The sequence below is a fragment of the Mirounga angustirostris genome, unplaced genomic scaffold, assembly GCF_029215605.1.
Source record: "Mirounga angustirostris isolate CCGP_5_RB_7025 unplaced genomic scaffold, mMirAng1.0.hap1 SCAF_12, whole genome shotgun sequence".
Classification (NCBI taxonomy): domain Eukaryota; kingdom Metazoa; phylum Chordata; class Mammalia; order Carnivora; family Phocidae; genus Mirounga; species Mirounga angustirostris.
The window spans coordinates 14,673,105-14,689,847 of record NW_026991720.1 but is presented as its reverse complement, the minus strand read 5'-3'; the positions used below and the strand labels follow the sequence as shown (position 1 = coordinate 14,689,847).

At 37.7% G+C, this 16,743-nt stretch overlaps 1 protein-coding gene across 1 annotated transcript in view; it reads left to right on the top strand.

Moving 5' to 3' along the window:
- The window catches only part of UBN2 (ubinuclein 2), a 75,287-nt gene extending 59,738 nt beyond the window's left edge, over window positions 1-15,549 (top strand). Inside the window, exons 15-17 of the mRNA XM_045864202.3 lie at window positions 1,922-2,153; window positions 2,595-2,684; window positions 5,274-15,549. Coding sequence (XP_045720158.1) covers window positions 1,922-2,153; window positions 2,595-2,684; window positions 5,274-5,323 — 372 coding nt within the window. The 3' untranslated portion in view covers window positions 5,324-15,549. The remainder of the gene's footprint in view (window positions 1-1,921; window positions 2,154-2,594; window positions 2,685-5,273) is intronic.
- Window positions 15,550-16,743: the final 1,194 nt, after the last annotated feature.

Here is a 16,743-nt window from a genome sequence, read left to right as displayed (position 1 = left end):
TCATGATTGGCCAGTAAGGGAAAGACTAGAAAATAAGAAAAGTAGCCAAGTCCAAGCATAAAGTAATGAAGATTTGTACTTAAGTGTTGGAGGAAGTAGTGGTTTAAAAAAAAAAAAAAATGGGTATGTTGACAGTGAGTTCACCTTGTCCATTTTTTTATGATGCCTAAAAACTAAGGTTTCAAGCCCTGGTGTCGGGAAAGAATGAGACTACTAATGATAGCATTTGAGATATAGGATGGGGTCACATGATTATAGGAACTGATGAGTTCATCGCTTCTCGGCCTTTTGGCTAAGATCAAGTGTAGGAATTGATGAGTTCATTTGTTGATGAGTGTTCCATATCCAAGTGCTATTCCTCCCTGAGCTTTTAGATTTACAGGATTGAAACTGAGATAGGATATAAAATTGAGAGCTAACAAAGGAGATAAGGGAAGGGAAGGCTATTGGAGAAAGAGTGGAAAAACCAGATTCAAAGCCTTCTGGAGAGTATTCTTCATTTTTTGTTTAGCAGTGGCATGGACTGTTAGGTGTAAGAAATGTATCCACTGTGACGTGTATGTATGGGAAGATCACTAAAATTTTTCTCATATATTAACTAAGAAATAAAATGATCAGCCCTTTATTAATAATGTTTACTGGAAAAGGAGTGAGCACACAAAATAAACCTGATAATAGTTAACATTGATTATTGACTTAAAAATATTCGAAGAATTCAGTTTTCTTGACTAAATTTAGAACTGTAAAATTTTTGGCCAGGGAAACTTAGAATTGGTAAGATAAGACTACAAAAGAAAATTCATAGTTGTACAAACTATCATAGATAATATCTGATACTGAGACAATTTTATTATAATGTTTGTTGATAAGTACATGTAGAAAAGAAAGTCAAAATGGGAAAAGATTGCTGAATAGAAAATTGTTCAAAGAATTAAATTAGCTTAATGAAGTGTATTTAACTAATTTCTTAGGGAAAGTTAATGTTATCATATTTCTTTCTGATTTAAATGTACTTTTCATACACATGGCATCAAAGCCCAGATAGAGGAGTATTAAAACACCTTTTTACTGCAAGGAGTCTTTAAGTTCTGAAAAGTATTGAATATGGAAACCAGCTTCCAGGGGTTAAGGAGAAACTAGATAATGTGGGGAATGGAGGGTATCATTTACCAAATTTGGTTAACAAAAGGAATACAAGTAAGTTTGGTTTTTCTAGGGTTTGAGGAGCAGCCAGGAATAACTGTAGTTGTTTAAAAAAAAAAAGATGAGTTATCTGTATATGGCAAGACAGAGGAAACTTGGAAAAAGATGTAATACTAGATATTTGTACCAGAAAGTTTGGCATAGGGAGATTCATGGCATAGGTCAGTTTTGGAGAAGAGGCAGGTAAAGCTAATAAAGGAAGAGGAAGAACATCCAGATGGCCTCATTTCTTCAACGCGTTCTGATGAAAGCAGAGGGTATTGTGTTACGGGCTTTGAGAGAGTTCTTGTCTGGAACAGTAACCACATGGATTGTATCAGAAAAGATGGTAAAACAAACAATGAAATTACCAAACATTTTCAAAGACCAAATTGAAATTGTATGGAATTAATGACCAGTAGCTCAGATCGAGGAGCTAGGAGCAAAAGTAGAAAAGTGGAAGTCTGAGGTGAGGAATGAATGAATGAGTGGTAATACAGGCGTTAAAATAAGGAGTTTAAACTGGCAATGAAGAGCTGAGTAGAGAATTAATTCCAAAACCAATATGGGTAGGTCTCAGAAATATATTTTTCACCTCAGTCTTCATTTTCTGTCTCATAACGTTTCTGTTAGAGTAGATATAGGACACAGTCTTGCGCCCATAAGGATATTAAATAAAATAAATCAATTCAGGTTAAAGATTTGATTTCTTATGTATTTTGACCCCTGGTTTCTGCAGTCCACAGCAGGAGCATCATTATTGGCTAATGCCTCACCTCTGACTCTCATGACATCACCTTTGTCTGTAACAAATCAAAATGTGACTCCTTTTGGGATGCTGGGTGGCCTTGTTCCAGTGACCATGCCCTTCCAGTTTCCCTTGGAGCTGCTTGGCTTTGGAACGGACACAGCTGGAGTGACAACCACCTCGGGATCTACCTCAGCCGCTTTCCACCACAGCCTAACTCAGAGTAAGTGCGGCTCCTTTAGTCATTTGGCTACCTAGTTTGACAGAACAGTAAACCTCATGAATTTATACTCATTGAGGGTAGTCCATTTGGAGTTAGTGAAGATTACAGAATTTTTTTTTTTTTAAGAAATGCAGTTTATTTCATTTAAATGTAGTCAAATTACTGGAATCAGATTTTATTTACAATCCTTAAAGGAACCATCTATACCACATTTCTATCTTAATGAAAGTAATAATAAGAGGAAGTCCTATTTGCTGGGTTATTTGCATACACATACGTTTATACATATAAATTTTTCGATGTATGTGCTCTAGTTTAAGAAGGACTCTGAAGTTAGGGGCTGTACTTATATTAGATAAATTAAACTATTTTCATTTTTGATCTAAGAGGGCTCAAATCTTAGGTTGAGGAAGATCACTGACAAGTCTGTTTTTCTCTCAGATTTACTAAAGGGTTTACAGCCAGGAGCTCAGCATGCAGCAACACTTTCCCACTCACCTCTGCCTACACACTTACAGCAAACATTCAATGGTAAGAAAGCCACCTATTTTTTCCTCTTTTACTATTTATATAGACTTATAGATTGGATTATAAACCTTTTCTGAAAACTGAATGGGATGACAAAGGTTGGAGAAAAACAGATTTTCATGACTGAATCCTCATTAGCAACAAACTTTTTTTTTTTTAAGATTTTTATTTATTTGACAGAGAGATACAGCGAGAGAGGAAACACAAGCAGGGGGAGTGGGAGAGGGAGAAGCAGGGGGAGTTTGAGAGGGAGAAGCAGGCTCCCCACTGAGCAGGGAGCCTGATGCGGGGCTTGATCCCAGGACACTGGGATCATGACCTGTGCAGAAGGTAAGACGCTTAATGACTGAGCCACCCAGGTGCCCCAGCAACAAACTCCTTATAAAAGAAAAAGGAACTAGGTATGAGGCCTTTTGTTACATGTGAAAAAAAAACCTTTTTGAAGACATGTGTTTGTTATATTGAAATGAGGACAAAGAAGAGGTTTCATAAAACAATGTACAAAAGTCATGTCCAGTGATTGTAATAATTCATATGTATTGAAGGTTTACTAAGTGCCAGGTAGTCTTGTGACTACTTACATGTATTAGCTAATTTAATCCTTGTAACAGGCCTGTGAGTGAGCTAATGACGATCCCCATTTTTATAGACCAGGAAACTGAATTCAAGGGAAGCAACTTGCCCAAGATGGATAATCCTAGGAAGTGAGCTGAAACTCAAATCTGGGAAGTCTGACTTAATAGGCTGTATTCTTAACCATTAAACTTTTCTGCCTTTCAGCAGTGATTCAATCTATACGATCCAAACTGTATGCATTAGATACTTGCAGGCCAGCTAGATCACCCTGAAATCTGAAATTAGATAGTGGACACTGGACATCACATACTGGCCTCCAGGTTCTTGCTTTCACTAGCAGTTGGTCTCGGTGGACTGTTGATACTATTCTTGAAGACCATTTTCAGGATCTTTTGAACAGGAGTAACTGTTCAGCTGCCCTCTTAACTTTGGAAGTTGACTGGGACCTCACTATTCTTTTTGGCCACTGCATTTAAAATGATCTTTGAACAAGTTTACAGTTGACCACATGCAGAAATCGGAGCTATATGGCAATCTCAAGGCAGCAGGTTATAATTAATCCTGCAAAAGACCTAAGTGTTAAGCTGCCTCAGACTCAGCCCTCGAAAGAATGACTGTAACTTTTATATAGTCATTTTATATATAATATAAACTTCTAAAAAGGCCTGAAGAGTAAATATTTTCAGCTTTGCAGGTCATGTAATTTCTATCCACAACTCCTTGACTCTGCCCCTCTAGTGCGAAAACAGCCATAGACAAATACATTAACGTAAGTGTGGCTGGGTTCCAATAAAACGAGAAAGCAGTGGTGGGCCACATTTGGCCCTGGGCCAAACCTTGGTCTAAAGAATCTCACAGTCCAGTTAATACGAGTATTTTATTTTGCTTATTTACCAGCGCCTCTTTGAGCACAGTCCTACCTTGCCATTTTATGAGTTTAATGATACCTCAGGTCAAATCATTGTCTCTACAAACACAAGTACATAATATCACATTATAAATGGAAAAGCCAGTGCCTTAGATGTTGAATAGTGTTCTGTTTATACAGCTTTTGAAACAAATATCCTGTCTCATTGATCTATCATTTCTTCAACAGAGGCAGTTTTTTGTTTTATGTCATACAGGAGTAATTTAGCTATCACATTAATGAACCTAGCAATGTGACTTTCATGGTCTCCTCCAGCCTTAGGATTGATCTCATAGTACAGTAATTTGTTCCTTTTCACCCGTGTGTTTCTACCATTCATGCCTTCCCCTGACTTTTTCTCTCAGGCCTAGGAGAGGGACGCTTCATTGTCCTTGCTAAGGCAGTAACCTGTTAAACTTTCTCTACATTTTGTTAGTTCTCAAGCTCACTGAGTCCTACTCTTGCCCAGTGTAAATAGAGTAACCAACATTTTCCCAACAAAAGTTAAAAAGCCATATGTAAACCTAGAAACCATTGTTCCCAAGGAGCAGACTTTCCTTATCACTTACAACTTTTGCCAGGTTAGGATCAAAACAAAAAATCAGCTGGATTTTTCACTTACCAGTGTGTTGCATTCATTTACATAAATAATTGAGAATTGATTATCAAATGCCATGTCATGGCAAGAAATTTAATTTCACTCGCAAGAAAATGGAATTGACCTTGTTGTCTAAAGAATTGAGAGATGTGGTAGGTTCCTTAAATATGGGGATTATGTCTTTTATATTCCTTTATAATCCTCACAGCATCTGACACAGTTGGCTCTGAGATAGATAATAAATACTTGCTGAAATAGTATTTCGACTGAAAACCAGTTGAACCACAGTCACTTGAGATAAGAGGATTGTTTTTGTTGCGTTAATTTATCTCCTTTATGTTTCTGAACCTCTGTGCTATACCATGTAAGATATTAAAGGTTATCTTTTTAGCAATGTCATTCACATGGAAATTAAAAGTTAATTGTTCTCTTTGGGGGTTTTTTTGTTTTGTTTTTATCTATTTTTTTTATAACATGCCAACCCATGCCAATTAAACACCTCTTTTCTCAGATGGAGGCCAAAGTAAAGGGGACACTAAATTACCACGGAAATCTCAGTGACTTCCCAGCAAGCAGTGGAGATGAGACACTCAGCCGGCGGATGGAATCTACCTGATGGGAAAGTCCTCATGTGGTCCTAGGGCTGCCGTTCTGTCGATGTTTACATTCTCTCGTCCCAAGCACTGTGGTGAGGAGGAAAAAAAGAAAAGAGAACGTTACTTGAGTAAAGCCAGGTGCAGGAGGAAGAAATGCTTTCATGCAAAGTTAGTGACCTTTGGTCTCCTCTAAAGAAAGATAAAGTTACCACATTAACTGACTTGAAAGAGACTCAGTTGTCAAACCCACAGAAGTACAAATTTGATTTTTCCCCGGGGGAGGAAGAAGGAATCTGAGGATTTGGGTATACTCCATCCATCCTGGGGGTTGGATCTGAACACTTGTAGACATACTTGCATAATAAAAGGCAGTATACCTGGAATTAGGCCAGTTTGTCAGGAGTAACAATCATGTCTATTTGAACGGACTATGCAGCAAGTTTGCCGCACCAGTTAATGACCCTGTGTCTGATACAGACAGTAGCCGAGTAAATATTGTACCCTCACAAATCCTGAACAAACTTGAATCTTCTCCAGTGTGTAGCAACTCCCCATGTAAATCAGGGGCCTAAATATGCTTCAAGAAATTTTAGCACAGTGATATATAAAATCATCGAGATTTTTAAAAGTCAAGGAAGTGAGCCTGTTGCTCTTAACAGACGAAACTTAGATGTCCCCTTTTTGTAAAAGGGTCAATTTCATCTTCCATTCAGAAGCAGGTACTTAACTCTTCTTCAGGTGATTTGTGCATCTGGTATTGACTGGTTAATTCTTATTTCCATTCTTGATGTTAAAACGTGGCTCTGTTCACATTTTTCTCTTCAGAAATGGGGATCTTTGATGTAGGGCTGCGACTTTGGTGCTCTGAGCCCTTGCAGGCCTACCACTCTGAACTGTAAATTTCCCCAGCTTCCCCTCAGTTCACAGCTTCTCCTGGTCTTTTAGCTAGTGGTACTTCAGGTGATTCTTAATTATTGATATAGACAGGTCGAAGTGTGTACTGCACATGCCTCTTCATTGGTCATTCAAATGGCATATATTATATTTTTGGAATTTTTAAGATAGTATTTTAAAGGGAGGAATTACATTAGGATCATTATGTGTACAAGGGATTATTTTTTATAACAATCACAATGTATTTTTACTCCCTGTATCCAGTGTAGTGAAATGGATTTGGAGCGTTTGGGATCTTAAAGCTTTATTAATATTTACTGAGAATATTGATATGTGAGTAAACCTGCAGATAATAATAAGACTGCTTAGTTATTATAGCTTCCTTATGCAAATACGTATTCAACAAAGGATGTTAAGGGAGAAATTTATGGTTCCTTTTGGATACATTTAATTTTTTTTATTTATTTTTTGCCTCATCATTGGTCTTGTCTCTATCAATCTCTCTCACTCTCTCTTTTTTTCTCCCTATTTAGACTTCCGAATGTTTTCAAACCATGCCCAAGATTGGTGTAAGCTTGATCCATTTATAACAGACTAACCTAAAAAACAGCATCAGATTGGTAGTAGCAATATTTGCATGTTTTCATTACAAGTCACCCTATACCTTTAAATTTATTCAAAGAAGTATATTAATGTGGCCCCTTTTTTTCTTTTATAAGCAAAAGTCCCAAATAGCCTATAGGACTGAATGAGTTACCACAGATCTGTTGAGATCTGTATTACCTGTATTTTGACTTCAAAGTCACATTGGCTTGCTTCATAGCAAAAAGTTAATAAGTAACTGAAAACTTTAGTTCCAAGAACTTGTTAAAGTAAGGGCAAAGGATTGTTTCAGAGGAATCATTGATATAATTACTTGCCTCTAAGAATTTAGTTTACCAGTAGAACAAATAAGAATGTTGTGTCAACCCCAGTAGATACTTTGAAAGGATATTGGGATGTTGCCCAGCAGTTTGACTTGAATTGAATATGTTTGATTAAAGGTTGTTTGGCTTATTTAATTTAGGGAAGCTTACCCAATTCTTGAGTTAATACAATGTAGTATACCTGTTGCTTTTATCTAAGTTGGAAAAAAAGAAGTCTTTGCTAATACTGTATAGGAGTTTGCCTTTGGGAAGCTAGCCCTGCTTTCACTTCCCATACCGAGTCAGAGTGCATATTAATCTCTCTTCCTGCTGATAGTTGTGCATGTATTCATCTGTGTGTATACATAAATTTATTTCTATATAAAAATTCATTACCAGTTTAAGTCAGGGAATACTTTCAGTTTCTTAAATCCATCAGTTCTGAATCATGCCATGGGAAGATCCCTGATGATTCTTTTGTCTCCATTAGAGAAGAACAGGATTATCAATTCTTCCCCCAAGTATTATTTTATAACTAACCAGTAAAAATATCTGGAGGCCCTTGGCTCTGAGAAGTCATATATATGGAGATTATATTCTATTTTCTTCAGTCTTGATTCCATGAGGACTGCAGCCAGATCCTGCCCTCAGCCCCATACCACATTTTCACTAACTTACGTCCGTTTCAGTCAAGACTACCCTTTTGTGTTGTACAGATGAAACAGGCATCCTTCTATTTCTTAATAGATAAGTATGATCAGAGAGCTCCTACATGTAAATACAGAACTATTTCTTTTCTAGATCATAACATTGAGAATGGTGGCCATACTTTATGGGCACCTGTCTTTACAGTCTTTCTTACTAAATACAAACATATAAATTGGTTATTTTTTAGCACAGAGACTTGTGACTCATACTGTATTTTTGCACTTAAAAGTCAAATTATGTTATTTTTTAAAATGGTGAGTAATTGGAAAGGTTATAGAGCAATGTGTATTTCTGAAGAGCATTAGCAACATCCCAATGCAAAAATAATCAGCACACTTAATTCTGTCCCACTCAGCGGGATTCTTGATTCAGGAAAATTAAGCTGTTTGTTTTCAACGGTCTTGTACTTTAAATTGCCTTCGCTGATGTATAAGCTGTTACTGTACATACAAGTTAATCCTCAGTATTCACAAGCAATAATGGTCAGCAAAGTTGTCTTCCGAGATAGCAGTGCTGAGCCTCAGTTGGAGACTGTTTGGGAGCAAAGTGTCAAGCTCATTCCGAGCCTCCAAAATCAATGCAAGCAATAATTCCACTGTAACTCAATTATAATTCTTTCTAATATGCTTCTGAGATCAGAGGGTAAAATAAATCATGGTTTTAAACTGAAGAAAAACGTTTCGGAAAAAGAAGTGAAGTTAATCTGAAGTCACAAAATCCTGATATTCTGAGGAAATCAGAGGATTGTGTTCGTACATTATTTTATGCCTACCACCCCTTTGATGGATGTTGTTAGCCCAAATTACACTTTTTTTTTTATATCACAGAAGTTGAATAGGGTTTATTGCATCACCAAGGAAGGGGGAAGAACCGGGCACATACATGTCTGGATACTGTGGGTTTGACACCTGTTTGAAAACAACTTACTGGAAACGATTTTTAACCCAGGATTTTTTTTTTTTTTTTTCCTTCCCAAAGCAGATCTAAATTGTTTACTACCCAGGGTTGGAAAGGGCAGGCCCCTCTAGTCTTTCTTCTCCGGTTGCCCTTACCACACCCCTTCCCGCCTCTACTTGGTTCACGACAGTTTCTGAGATGGAAACTCTACTGTTAATCAAACTGCCATTGATTGTGAGAACTCTCTGTCCCTTGGGACTGTCTCCTAGAACTCCAGTTGTCTATCATGTTTGCTGCTACACTTGTACAATGAACTTTGCCTGTATTGGTTGATTATAATCTGATTTACAGTTCTTTATCTCTAGGAGGTTTTGTCATATAACTTGACCCATATATAGAGTTAGGATACTTTATTTTAGGAGTGTACCGTAAAAGCACACTGGTCCCTGAGTTCTTTTTATTATCATGTAGGTTTTGAATTTGTGTTGGCTTACTTTTTGTTCGTTGATGTTTTGTTTCTCTTTGTTTTAAATTAGAAATAGCAGAGTGAGAAAAATCTATAATCAGGCCAAACTTGAGAACTTTCCCTTGTGCTTCAGCACTGTAGTTTCTGCTGACCATATGTTCTCAAAAGGGGCACTTTCACTTTCTATTGTGCATGTATGATTTGTTTTTTGCTTTTGTAATAATGAAGCAGAAATGCAGTAGTGGGTAAATGACCGATTACAAACATGCAGTTTTATTTTATAAAATTGAAGGGGAAAAGTTTAACTCTCTGTAAATCATTTCTTAGCTCTGGTAAAATGCTTCTATTACTCCTCTAAAACATGCTCAATTCAGGCCTTTGTCTTTGTTAAGTGCCTTTTTTTTCTTTCTTTTTCCCCCTCTTGAAAGTGTTCTCGGATATCCTAAAGTACAGGCTAATAAGTCAGGGGATTCAGGAGGAAGAATCTCAAACTTGCCAACGTCATGTCATGCTGTAATATTCTTCCTTTTCTTTATATGTATAAGGATATATGTATAAGATACATACATACATGTGTGTATATATGTATACATATGTAATATATATATGTGTATATATACACACACACACATATATATATATTTATAACTAGTAGCTGCTGTACCATTTCATCCTTTCCAAACACACCCCTTTCGATGTTTGCAAAACTTCTGGCTTGTTTATTCCATTGCGTTTAGTCAATTCAAATGGGTAGATTGGGAAATTGTCTTTACACAAGATGCTATCTTCCCCCTTTGAATATCTGTTTGTAGACATTAACAAAAATACATAAATATAATAAGTCATTTATTTCAATTAAAGTAAATTTAGTGGACTCATTGACTCTTCCTGGATGTAACCCACTGCTCTCTGCCCTTCCAACTTGGCATGAGTAACACTGGAGAAAGCATTGGAATAACAAGAGTCTTTTGAGGGTCAAGTTGATAAGGTGCACTTGGTAGGCAAGACTAAAGACGTGGGGGAGCTAGAGTTAGAAGCTCCGTATCGTATCTGAATAAGTTTTGAAGGAAGTTAGCAACTTTGTCCACATTAAGCATGCATATTTTCTTCTGGAAAATGATTTTCGAAGAATTCATACAGCTGCATATCTGTGAAAAGGTTAATAAGCTTAGACTTCAGATACTCATGTAAACACTCATATAACCTATAGCATTCTTGAGAGAGCTTTAGTTTTCTTTTCATTTGCCAGATAATTACATTTGGCTTAATCTGATTTTATAGCTATTTAGATTTCTCCCTTGAGCAGAATAGCGTAATCTTCAGTATCTAAGATTCATCTGTTTCTTGTTGAAAACAGATATGACACATAAAGGGAGACTAAGTTGAACCAATCCTCAGAGCCCAGTACAAATATATCTAATAAGTGCCCCCTTTAAAGACATTTTAATTGGGAAGAGGAGACTGGTGGCTAACAGAAAGCGGCAGCTCCTGGTAGTGTTACCGAAGCGCTTATCAGGCTGCCTCAGCTCAGACGTCTTACTCTTGAATTGCTATATTTAACAGGGGGAATATCATTTAACCTTCGTGCCTCAGATTACCCATTAGAAAATTGGGTATAATAATATTCACCTACCTCCCAGGGATATCAGAGACTTTACTATTTCAAAAATACTTTGAGTTTTTCTAAAATATCCTATATAATTAAAAAAGTATTACCATCTTTCCACAGAGGCTAAAAAATGTTTCCCTATGATGGGTATAAAAAGTACCATATGATTTTTAAGTTTAAAGAATAATCACTGGAATTCTACTTTAGATGCAGATTATTTAAACATATTTGTGGTGGGATTAAAATGGTTAGTTTCAGGTTAACAAGGGTTGGGGGGGAGTAACACTAAGTTTCTTAATTATAAGTAGTTGGTTTTTTAGCCTTTTAGGATGTTAATACATCTGTGCTTTCTGCCAAGGTTGTGGGGCTACAGCTAGGTAGAGTTTGGGTGATTGGTTATTGGAGTTGATAAATGACCCTGCAAGTTTTATCTGCCTCACTTTCCCATCTTCTCAATCTAATTTCCTTATACCACTTGTCTGGTGATGGATAGCTAAGCTTTTAACCTTTCAGGAGTGAATGGGCGTCTCCTCATTCTTGTGCATCAGAGATTGTGTCCTAATCCTGTCACTACAGGTCTGTCCGGCTTCGTGCCTATGGGGCAAGCACTACAGTCAGCGGGGTAGACGTTAGCCAGTCTACCTGTGTGTAACTTAGGCTTCTTCCACCCGTGAAAGAGTCGGAGCCGTCCACTGCTCAGGTTGTAGGACAATGGGAGAGGGGAGGCAGGATTCACTTCTTAGCTGGGACGTGGGATAGGAAGGGGAGGGATAGAAGGAAACATGTTTTGCCCATCTCTGAGGAAGGAATGAAGATCGTTTTATCCCACCTCTCATCCTGGCATGTTAAGTAGCAAGACTTAGAATTTTCCTTTATCGTTTCAAACAACAACAGCAACAGGAAAAAAATGGATGCTGCGTTTGTAGTTAGGGCTAAATGCTAAGCAACAATTGTTAGAGAGTGTGTGTAGATTTAAATTATAGCACATATTCAGGGTCAGGAAAGAGAATGTAGAGAGTGAAGAACAAATTACCCAGCTCAAGTGAGTCAAGAGTAAGCACCAGGCCCAAGCAGACAAAGCATCCGGGTTAATTCCCACAATCGGCCAAGGCCCGTTTAATCTCTAGCGATAGGATGTTTTTGTCTTAAAAATCCCTTTTTGGTTTTTTATTGCTTTTTTCAAGATAAAGCCTTAGTTAGTAACCTCTAAATATCAACTATGCAGATAAACATACTCTTTATTTTCCATACTTTCCCTCTTTTTCCATTCTTCAAATACAGCTGTTAAATGACTTCTACCCAAAGAAATAAGGCATAAGGGTTTTGTTGAATGTGTGTTTGTTCCTCTAGGGAACATAAAATAGAGATATTTTGTGTGTTCATCTATCCTAAAATGTGAACTTTATATTCAAAAAAACTTAATTTTACTGGTGCAAAACTGTAGTGAGAATCATGGAATGTCTTTGGGTTGTTAAGATGAAATCATCCCAGTGTTTAATTCTGAGAAAGTTCTGGAATGTAGAGAGTGAGGAACAAATCACAAATTCTAGATTCTGTGGCACAGTGTTCAGGTATGTAGAGCTGAACAGTTGGTCAGACTCTTAATTAAAAATAGCTTTGAATATTTATTGCTGAATTCTTTCTTTCTTCCTTCTTACCTCTAATTTGAGCTCTTAAATTAACCATTTCATTAGCCAGTTGCTACACTAGAATATCCACTGCATATTGTTAAGAGTCCTGAGAGAAAAGGTTAGACTTTCACTTCCTTTTCTCACTCACTCTGGCTGTCTTTCCTGGGTCTTCACTGCATTCAGAAGTGAAGACTGCAGGCATGGTCCAGGACAGTGTTCCTATCCTAGCATAGACTCAGACAGGGACTCGGAGGATTATCATCAGACTGCCTTTGAACAACTTTGAAATGAAAAATTACATTTTTCTCAGATTCTCCCGAAGTATCATTTGCTTGAAAGTAGCTATTTGTGATCTTTATTTAATTTCTTCATACTATAATTCTTTAACTTCTCAATCTTTCTTACATATTGCCATTTATAGTGGGTTAGCAGTTTTCCAAACTGTTTCCCAAACAGGTCAAGGATACTTTCAGAAATCTCAGTAGTATAATTAAAGGGGTCTGTGTGTCCAGGATTTGGAATCAAGTTCACTGGTGACTGGAATTGTTTTTTCTCTTCTACCTTTTATTAAAAACTAGATTTCTCTACTACTGTTCAGTGTGGTTGCTACAATTCATGGCTTCCTCTTAATACTTTTCAAGGTTATTCAAAAGAGATGCAGACCTTTGTTAAGGGTTCTTATTTCTCATAATACTCTGCCTTGCTTATTTTCATACACTTCCCCTGGAATAAACCTGCTTTGCAAAGGTCTGTGTCACACAGGCCATATAAATTCTTAGAACCAGTTTTATGTTCCTCAGAAAACTCTGTACATTATTTGCTCCCATTTTGCTAATGATAATATAATTCTATTTTATCTTAAATCTAGTTTTAAAATATTTTATAATAGAGCGCTAATGGAAACCTAAATGAAATACAAAAAAGATAACTATTACTCAAGATAACTTGGAAAATACTTCTGTTTTTGAAGGTAACAACTCCATCTACCCTCTAAGCACATTTAAGAGTCAGCAGTAACTGAGACCAGCCAGTCAGCATGTTTTTCTGTGTGACAGCCTGCCTTTAATTTGTCAGACCTTACCTATCTTGTATTTTCTGTCCTTGCGGCCATAACCTTTCCTCATTTGTTTGCTATTTTGTGCTGTTTGCAAGGTTAGTGTGCCCTGGACCAGCACATAAGAGTTTTTCTTTCCCATGCCTGCAAAACTACCAAGGATTACCCTGATTTTGGCTAGGGACACTAAAAGACAAATTATTCTCAGCTGATAAAAGTATTGCTGTTTTATATAGTTAGTTAGAAAGTTGGCCGTCTTTAGCTGACTTTTTAAATCCTGGCTATGCCTACATAATTAATTACATATACCATCTGAGACTTTCCGATAATCAAGGGGCCTTTCCACCAGTAGAGGTAGGTTTCCAACCTACACATAATTTCCTCTGATCTATGGCCGGCCACAGAAAAGATTCAAGCTTTGTATTGTCCTTTTGTTGGCTGTCATTGAAAAATTATAGAAAGTATCAAAAATACCAAATTGTCCTTAAGAAGAGTATGTAATCTGGGGCTTGCCCTTGTGTTTTGCCTAAACATGATTGTCAAGCTTAAAAGAAAAGGAAAAGAAATCTCTGGCTGGTGAGAATTTTGTGCCCCAAATACTATGTTAATCAAAGTCTACCAAGGTAACTAAGTGATAGGTGTTTTCTCTCTTTTATTACAAGCAAGAAAGTTTATTTGCAGTTGTAAAATTATTGTGGGACTGCAGACCAATTATTTGCTATAACTGGGAATAAGGATTTTGATTTTTAGTCTGGGTAAGCACATATTTCCAACACTTGTGGTATGAATTCTGATAAGGGAGAGACTTTTGTTTGGTAACAGAAGGAAAAACAGGACTTACTGATACAGTGAACGTTCCCTCTCTAGAGGAACTTCCCTCCAGGTACACATCCTCCTCTTACTTCAGCCGCCTCCACACTTGACAGAGCGGCCAACATGTTCCACAGCCGACCTTGAAGAAAGGGGCCTACAGAAGCGCAGCTCCTCTGGGTGAAGGGCACTGATTACTCTCTTGCATTTGTTTATAGGGAGGTGCGTTTGTGCTAACTTGAAGGGATATGCTGTATTTTAAATAAGGGTGTGACTTAATATTTTGGGATTTTTTTTTTCCTCCTTTAAAACTGGACCTGAACACAGCTTTGAGTTGATATTTGTAATAATCTCAGGACCTGAAAGATTGTAGCATTTAGTGTGTCTTAAAAATTATGTACTGTACCAGCCATGGATTTTTGTAAATATACCTGTCTCCCTTTTTTGTATTATTTTAGTAAAAAAAAAAAATAATAATAAATTTAAATAAAAGGGGTTGGTGATGACATGTGGATGGGTGTGGGTATGTATGTGTGTGTGTTTGTATAAGGCTCTTTTGAGACGAACTGGTGCTTGTTTAATTTCCGGCTCTACTTAGAGCAGGAATATGGACAAACTGCTGCTACTGAACCCTGCACTGAGCCTAGGTATTTCCATTTTGTCTTTCCCCGTGGTTGATTGAATATGGGCTGCCAGGAAATTCTTCTTCCCACTGCCATCTTGCCTTTGCATTCTCTGTTCTGCACACCCTGTGAACTTTAATGGTAACGCTTTCCAAACTCTGGGTGGTTTGCTGGTCTCTAGTTTTTAGAGAGCTCTTGTCACTATTTTCTAAGAAGAAAGAAGGACAGGTAAATTTTTTTAACCAAAAAATAATCACACATTTCATAAAACCCTGATGAATTTTGGATATGTGAGAGGGCTTAAACATTCCTAAATATGGGTCTGTGAAGTTAGTAAATTAGCCCCCGTGGATATACTCCTTCAGTGCAGGGAATTTTTTTTCTTTTTTCTTTTCTTTTCTTTTTTTTTCTTTGCAACAGCCTTGCTCATATTCCAGGTATAGCTAGCAAACCCCTGTTTTAAAGCAGGAGCCTTATTTGATTCAGTGTAGATGTTTCCTGTCTATCCTTCTGTGACAGGACCTTTTACATGAGTGTTTTTTTCTTTTTGTATGTGTTATGTGTTGTATTAAATAAAGAGGAATGTACATATTATTCTCGTGTCTGTTGTATTATTTGGCTAACTTGGGTTTTAGTACCTCATTCTTTCAGTAGTGGTTGAGTGTCTGTTGTCTGTGTTGTACTGTGCTGAGCGCTATCAGAAACAGAAGGAAAGGGCAGGGTCCCCACCTTCAGTGTATTAACAAACACTCTGCAATCTCATGACATGTTAAAAGATAACAGTTCAAAATTTATCACAAAGGTGTGGTCCATTGCTGCCTGACATACGAGTTCAGAGCAGGGAAGAAATTGGACTGGAGAGATCTGGGAAGACTTTCAATTGGATGGCACTTGAGCCAGGTCTCAGGATAGTGGGATTTGGCTAGGAAGAAGGAACAGGGAATGTCCTGAGCAGAGTCAGGAAGAAGCAGGAAAGAGACTAGGCTGGTGTGTGGTGTATACTGGGATTAGTAGAAGCCAGACTGGGAGTCCTGGAACACAGGCTCACTAGGTTCTTCCTTTGGGTTATAGGGCGTGTGTGTGTGTGTGTGCACGCGCGCTACCAGGCTCAAGGCTTGAACTGTAGATGGGGGAATTATTTGCAGAAGTGATCATCCTTGGGGCGCCTGGGTGGCTCAGTCGTTAAGCGTCTGCCTTCGGCTCAGGTCATGATCCCAGGGTCCTGGGATCGAGCCCCGCATCGGGCTCCCTGCTCAGCAGGAAGCCTGCTTCTCCCTCTCCCACTCCCCCTGCTTGTGTTCCTTCTCTCTCGCTGTGTCTCTGTCAAATAAATAAATAAAATCTTTAAAAAAATAAAAATAAATTTACATCTTAAAAAAAAAAATAAAAGACGTGATCATCCTTGGGGGAGGCTGGCTGGTTCAGTCAGTAGAACATGTGACTTGATCTCAGAGGAGTGGGTTCAAGTCCCACACTGGGTAGATTACTTCAAAATTTTTAAAAAATAAATGACAAAAAAAAAAAGAAGTGGTCATTTAAATCCTTCCTCGTAGAAGACTTCGGTAGAGAGGCACCTGGGTTAGTTAAGCAACTGCCTTCGGCTCGGGTCATGATCCTGGAGTTCCGGGATCGAGTCCCACATCGGGCTCCCTGCTCGGCAGGGAATCTGCTTCTCCCTCTGACACTCCTCACTCTCATGCTCGCTCTCTCAAATAAAATCTTAAAAAAAAAAAAGATAAAGGGTAGAAAAAGAAGTCAACCTTAGAACTCTGGGGAAGGAGTGGGGAA